The sequence below is a fragment of the Pygoscelis adeliae genome, unplaced genomic scaffold, assembly GCF_000699105.1.
Source record: "Pygoscelis adeliae isolate BGI_AS28 unplaced genomic scaffold, ASM69910v1 Scaffold402, whole genome shotgun sequence".
In the NCBI taxonomy this organism is placed as follows: domain Eukaryota; kingdom Metazoa; phylum Chordata; class Aves; order Sphenisciformes; family Spheniscidae; genus Pygoscelis; species Pygoscelis adeliae.
The window spans coordinates 5,879,226-5,886,935 of record NW_008824411.1 but is presented as its reverse complement, the minus strand read 5'-3'; the positions used below and the strand labels follow the sequence as shown (position 1 = coordinate 5,886,935).

The following is a 7,710-nucleotide window of genomic DNA, read 5'->3' as shown; positions in this document are numbered from 1 at the left end:
ATTTATCATCTATAAAATACTGGGCCTGCATGCAACATTCTTATTTGAAGCAGTTAAGAACTTCAGTTTATCTGTACTACTTCTAAGCAACAAAATCCCTATGATATTAGACTGGGTATACAAACCACAAAGGAGAAGCTACCCTATTGTCAAAACAGAATGAAAGATCCAGATTTATGCCTACCTGAAGTAAATTAGGAGTGCAGTTGCTCTATACCCTCTAGAGTCAAAGAAAGACAAAGGTTTAAAGGTCAAGTCAAAGGAGATCCATTCTCCCTCTAACAAAAATGAGAGCAAATACATTTGCTTAGATGCTTAAAGCAATGGGAAAAGAATTCAGAACAAAATTGACAGTATTGTAATTTCATCTCTTATTCAGGTTGTGCCATTAGCTACTAAATAAACAAAATAAGAGTTAAGCCACCAATTCTTTAGGTTTGCTTCTATCCTCTAAGGCAGGATTCAGTTTTCTTCCCCTGAAATAAATGGTGTACATGCCCTTTTAAAGACATTTCCCTCACTTACTATGGTATGTAATTTAGGAACATGGAGTAACAAGAATACATTCCTATGTATACCAAACACTGCTCCCTGACCTTGGCACTCACTGAATGACAGCATTTGGGAAAGCAGCTCTTCATTCTTTTGCTCTGCATGTGATGTCCCTTCTCTCAGAGCAGAATTATGGCTATAGCTAAACCAGCCCAGACACAAATATTAGTAGATCACCACAAGAAACACAAAGCATCTATTTTTTTCCTTCAATCTATATCCAGCATTCTGCAAGTAAGACTTCACACAATTACATTCCCCATCCATCTTTTCTTCTTCTTTCCGATTTTTACCTAAGGAACTGCACTCTCAACACCGTGACTAAGGAGGGACACAGTTTCCTCATCTCTCTGCTCCATGAATGCAAATGCATCTTGAAGAAAAGCAGCTGCAGCTGAAAGGCCCTTATAGTCAGGATGTCATAGATCCCACAGAAATTAACTCTGATCAGTTAAACAACTCATTCACACCGTTCATCTCTACAGACCACAAAGTAACAGCTGGGACTCTGGAATCATCACCTGCACGCCACACTTTCGCCGTGCCCCCAACATATGCTGTAAGGCATGGACACTAAGGGCAGGGAAGGACAACCGAAGGACAGCAGAGCCCTGAAAAACAAACCCAGCAGACTGGTTTCACTGACCAAGGGGATTCTATGGTAGGAAGCATGTGTTCAGTACTTCAAAGTGGGTTAGACTAGCAATCCTGTGGCAGGCAGGTGATACTTATGGTCATTCAGAAGGAGAGCTAGGAGAATGACACCTCCTCGTAGGAAACTCTAGACTGTCCAAACAGCAGAAATATTCCATAAAGTCCCCTCTAAAGAAATACCTTCCCAGGTGCCTACTAGAAATTTATGTTTAAGTCCGGGGAAGAGGAAGCAGCTAGGAAGGCTCAGAAGGGATGTGATGGGCTCTTTGTAAGTATCAGGAAAGTAAAGAAAGTGATCAGAAGCTTTCTGTATATAAAGTGATAAAGTTGGTACAAAAAAACAAATGGATACAAACCATCTGTGAGTAAATGCAGACTGGAAATTAGGAGGGAGTTCCTAGCCAGCAGAGCAATGAGGTTATGAAACAGCCTTCTATGAGTAGCAGAACAAAAAACTTTGTTTTCATGCAGATCATGTTCAGTTTCTGAAAGGGATCATATGAGAGCATTATTCATGAAAGCAAGGTATAAAGGACCCAGCAGAGGTCCCTTATACTCCTGCATGCTGAAAGTCTGCTTGAATTCTTAACCTTCAGTGCACAAACCAAGCCTCTGGCTTCTGAACTGACTATACATACACAGATCCAAAAGATGTGAATACCAAGATAGATAACATTATTATCCTGCATTTGTTCTGTCTTCATTGGCAATCTGAGGAGCTGCTAACCAACGGTCGTTGAAGAAAAATCTTCATTCAAAGCCTATTAAAATGAGTGGGCCAAGCAGCAGAGCAGACCTGTGATCTTTGATGTCCACAATAGTCATAATTTACAACAGTATATTTCATTTGCACCAGTATATTAGGCATTCTGCTCCACTCAAGGGTGTACTCTCACTCTGGGAAAAAAAAAAATTGCAAGTACAGCCAAAAGTTAACCCTCATTTTATTTCCTCTCTCATCTGAGAGCTACATGCAATGGAAATTACCTACTTCAAAATTCTTTTCTTAATATTTTCCTGTAATACAACAACAGGCCAAACATATCCTTACACCTTGTGCCCTGCTGTCAAAGAGCTCAATAAAAGGAAAAATTTATAAAGCTGGAGTTCAAACTGATTGTTTCCCTTTTCCTGACTCTGGTAACCTGGATTGGCATAATGGCTTGAGAGAATCCCATGGTCAGCTTCACTGCAGCACAATGTATATTTAACACATTTGCATAATACTAATATTCATTTTCCAGTCACTCACTGTTCAGAGGCTAAATAGCAAAATGAATATGAGGATGTTTTCACATTAAGATACTCCTGGCTCACAGTTTTTTTGCCTATTCGTAAATGAAACGTTACATTTGATCTTGAACTGCAATCCAGTTTCTTCCTTTTAAAGTTGTCATACAAGTTAACCAGTATGGTCTGGGCACTGAAAGCAAGCTAGAAATAGCAGGTCTGAGACCTGCTCGGTAAATTGATCCTGGGTTTTGGCACGATAAGCCAATCAGATCTGAACTGTGTTTCTGCAGCCAGGTGACTTCTGCTACCTGAACTTGTTCAATTACAACTGGCTTTGATATCTCCACATACAGCTGCAGTACAACCACACCTTCTCTTCCCCATCCCTCAGTTCAATCCAAATTGGCAAAACAAGTGACAGTTGTCAATAGTCAATAACAATTTCTCAAAAATTCCACTCGAGGCCAAATTAGCTTTTAACTACAGATCAGAAAATCTCATAAGCCATCATTCACAAGGGTTAACCCATCTGGGCTTTCAACCCTGGCTTTTTCAGGGATCCTTCCTGTTACTGAGTTATTCAGAAAGGGAAGCCAGTGTGTTTTCTTTGTAACCATCAATTACTGTGTACTAAACTTTGCCACTTACTGACTTCAGCTGAAGTAAAACTGTAAAACACAGAACATAATGCAGAGGAAAGGAGTCATTTCAGATACTCAACCTATCTGAATGTTGCAGTGTGAGTCAAAATGTAATTTAGTCTCAGAGCTGGACTCCTGACATTCAGCCCAGGAGCAGAGCTGAAATGCTGTATATAGTGCTCTGCCTGAATTTTAAAAGTAGATTCATGACTCAAGTCTGATTGAAAAATACTGTTACTGACTACACAGAATTGAGCTGGAGAAATGGGGGAAGAAGCTATGAACCTTCTATCTGCAAGGATTCTCTTTTGTGAAGATCTAATCTTTGCATGCATGTAAACATTTAAGTGGGAAGTCCATTTTCACATTCGTAAGCACACACACCTAAAGTAAAAACAAAACAAAACAAAACTGTTTTTCACTGCTTTTTCAGTAATCTTAGCACTTGAGTTTCATAGAATAGCCCATGTTGGAAGGGACCTCAAAAGATCACCTGGCCCAACCTTTTGTGGGAAAGGGAACCTAGATGAGATGATCTAGCACCCTGTCCAATCACATCTCGAGAACCTCCAGTGATTTGCCCTACTTTGTACATGCACAGCTTTTTCCATGATATTTAAAGGGAAGGCTAGTAAAAGACTTAACCTTTCTGCTTTTATGGCAAAGATTTTAGGGATCCAACTAGCAGATGGGAGTCCTACAACAGCCTCAGGTATACTCACAGCAAGAAGAGAAGGGAAAGAGATCAAATATAAGAAAGGGGTAACTGGGCAGAACTGCTCTGGAAATCCTTAGTAAGACACAACACCCACCTTGCTCTGCTAGCACCTATGCCTCAGGAACTCCTAGGGACCTATCACTTCATCTAACTACAGTATCGTATCTGTTTTATTGCAGAATTTCTATGCATGCTCTAGCTGGACTGCCAATACATAGGAAGAAAATGCAGCTGCATTTATATTACCCACCTGTGCTTTGCTCGTAACACATTTAAGCTACTGATTTGATTATTTTTAATTTTTTTAGCATGCCTTTAGCACATTCTTCTGCTGTTAGGTTTGATATTGGCACATAACTGGATTCTTTAAACTATATTCAGAATCCGTATTTGTTGAAAAACTAGCATTTAACATACTCATGTAACAATGCATGTACTTAAAGCCACGGTTTCCAATTTTTTCAGAAGAAAACCCTAATCTGAACTGTAGTTTGAGCTAGAGTGGTATAAGGCTAGAGGATATAAAGACTTAAGATAAAGTAGCTGTATTTTGATGCGTCAAGCTACTGCTGACATCTAGTAAACAGTCCAGAGCTAGTTTTTAAGGGCACTGCACTCACAAGTGGAAACCTCCTCCAAGATTATTTGAAGACCGTTTGTTCACCTCAGTAGCCAAAAAAATATTAAACTCTGGGAAAAAAGAAGCAAAAAGAATGCTCAGTATCCATACACGCTTCCTGAACAGAACAATTTTTGTTGGGGGTGGGGGCACACAATAGGGAAGAAAAATGTTTCTAGAAAGTTACTATAAAAAGATACAAATATCACAGCCTTGATGACACCACAAAGCTCAGTAGAAATGCAGTTAAGCGTGACAACAAGAATGTATTTGTCCCCTATCAGCAGTTTCCATCACCCAAATATTTCACGCAATACACAGGAACCCATTCCCTCAGCAGAACACTCACAGTGTCTCTATTCTCCACCTATTTTCATCAAGCCTGCAGGAATACAGTAACACTGATATCTCTATCATGATCTCAAATTAAGTTGACATTTATTAACACTTTCAAGAGTTATTAAACAGAAAAAGCATAGTCACAGGACCCTCTCATAAGGGATGCAATAGAGAACACAAAGCTATTATCTGCTTTATCCCTCTCAAGATGCTCAGGAAGTACTTTTAGAAGGTAAAAGTATGACACATACCAGGACATCTCATACCTTTATGAAAATGAACTCGGGTAGCTACAATAATGATACCCAGCTATCATACCATGTCACATGAACCACAGTTTTTGTTGCTTTTTTTCAATCTCTCTGATTGCTGGAATATGTAGAGAAGTTTGACCAAGTTCAGATGCACTAGCTCAACCAGTAACTTGGTTCAGGTATCCCAGATTCAGCCTAACAGCCTAACCACACATTCTGTTAGACCAACAAAGAAATGCTGTTACACCAACAGTTTAATCCACTGCAATATACATTGCCATGTTGGCACAACCTAAGCCAAGCCAATGTAAGGATAGGTGAATTTTACAAGGCCATATGGATTAAAACAACCTGATGATAGGAAGGGCATAAACAACAACAGTGCAACTTTATAGTCATTTGGGTCCAGTCCAAAGCCTGCAAACCATAACAGAAAACAAGCCCCATATGTAACATAGAAGAGGAAAATTGCTGGCCACACTTACCCTTATAGTCTGGCTACAACTACTCAAGAAAAATATCTACTATCCTATCTTAATTATCATCACATTTGTTCACTGTTACCTAATTTGAGGTATTTACAATCCTTTTCCTCAGAACAATGGGTTTTAGGACATCACTGTGAAGACACAAGATGTTACTTGGCCAAATAAATAAAAAACCCCTTAATTTTTCAGAAAACAGTGCCAAACTCACTGCCACAATTAGATATGAGTAATCCCGTTACAAAAGGAAAGTGCCTCTACTCAGTTTTATTGGAGGCAGGCTGTCTCTGTTTTGAGACCCCTGTTGCCCTGTGCCATCCTCTTTGTACCCCTGAGGCCCACAAAGTGACACACTAACAATTACCGCCAACAGCGGGGGATTTCTGTCTTCAGCATAAAAGCCAACAGGAAGCTCCTATACATCAGCATGGCACAGGAACTACTTTTGGATAAGGTGGGTGCTTGGGAAGACAAAAGCATTAAGGAGAACAAGATAAAGTTCTGCTTTGCCTATTACTAAGTCACGAACTTACTTGCTCAAACCCATGTCAGGTCAAGCCAGATGCCTGCTCTCCTTGTCGAGGACAAATTCCTTTAAAGTTTAACTTCTATCTGAGGTATGCCATAAGCATTGCCTTTGCCATCCTTGCCCTTGCTCATTAGTGTTACCATGGTTTGTTGCTAGTTCCTTCTGTGCATCATAACTGAAATGGGGCAATAAAGTTTTCCACAGCCATGGCCACGCAACAGGCTTCTATACTCAAGAGAATGAAGTATCCTGTTCCAGTTTCAAAAAAAAAAAAAAGCAAGGTTCGTTCAAACAAGCAAGCTCCACAAAACCTTCTTAATGCTAAAACTTCAGGAAGAGATAAATAAGAGCATCAGATACTAGGCTGAATTAGTAGACAAAATAATCAAAGAATACACCATATACACAAAAACTATCAAAACAAAAATAGACCTTCTAGGTTGCTTGAAAGAAACTTAAAGAACTAACACTACAATAATCCTACAAGCCTTTACTACTGAACTAAGCAAGCTTAAGCAACCCCTTCAACTCCACAAGACTCTTAGCCTTATAATCCTAAAGGGTACTTCACCCAGACACAGATTTTTATCACTTTCCCTGCCTGCCTCGGTAAATCCAGAACAGCTGAGATGGTAGGCTTAGTTTCTACTTAAAGCCCTTCTCACTTCTTCATTTCCTAAAATAAAGCTAACAAGAATTTGGCTTACCTTACTGGAGGTGTGGACACTTTCCTCACAGTAATGGTATTATTTTATGCCTAAAAAGGTGACTAACAATAGTATCTTAAATAATAAAATACTAGAATTTTTTTTTAAGACTTAGGATAGCTAATGAAGTAGTTTAGCAAGCAACTTTAATTATAAATCACAAAACAAATTCTAATACAATAATTACACTTATCTTGTTAAGCACCTCTAAATGTTGTGTTTAGATGATACGTACTCTTCTTTTTTACTGTTTTTTATGCATTACATCTTAGTTTATATAGCACACTGTCTGTATTCAAGCACTGTTTTTATATTAGGGTTGGAGAAATTCATGTCAACAATGATTTACTCCTTGTATGTATTAATAGAATAGTTCAGTTGAAAGTGACCTGCAATATAACACTTAAAAGACATGGCCATGTTGAAACTGATTTGTGGAAATATTCTGAAACTTTTTAAAAAATTCTGGTCTTCAAAATGTGAATAATCCCTCTTTTTGGAGTAGGCGCTTCATACAAGACCATGTTCTTAGTTCAACACTACAAGGAAACAATTCTTTTTGTTCTAGTAAATATTATAGACTAAAATTTTCAGTAAGGTGGTGTATCTTATTCTAGACATTTGTGACTTCACGATGAATCTGTTCGGGGCTTGCCTAACTCATCAAGTAGAACCCATAAAATAAGGTGATCAGGAGGTAAACTTCTATCTCTTATTTGATATATGTGAAGAGTAACCTATAGATTCTCAGGGCATTAAGCTCTCCCTGTCCGCGACCTTTTCCCCCCACCCCGGTGTAAATGCCTTGCCCTGCAAAGGACCTGTGATGGCGGCTGCCCGCCGCAACGCCCCAGATCTGGGAGCCGGGGGAGAGGGGGAACGGCAGCTAAGGAAAGGGCGCATGGGCAAGGGCACCCCTAAGGCCTCGACGGGCAACGCCTTCACCGTGCGTCCGCTCACGGCCTGCGAGGAGCGGCCG

The 7,710-nt window shown here is 39.6% G+C and overlaps 1 protein-coding gene across 1 annotated transcript in view; it reads left to right on the top strand.

Moving 5' to 3' along the window:
* The first annotated feature begins 7,557 nt into the window (after positions 1 to 7,557).
* The window catches only part of PHPT1 (phosphohistidine phosphatase 1), a 4,080-nt gene continuing 3,927 nt past the window's right edge, over positions 7,558 to 7,710 (top strand). Inside the window, exon 1 of the mRNA XM_009320714.1 lies at positions 7,558 to 7,681. Within this exon, the coding sequence (XP_009318989.1) occupies positions 7,558 to 7,681 (124 nt within the window). The remainder of the gene's footprint in view (positions 7,682 to 7,710) is intronic.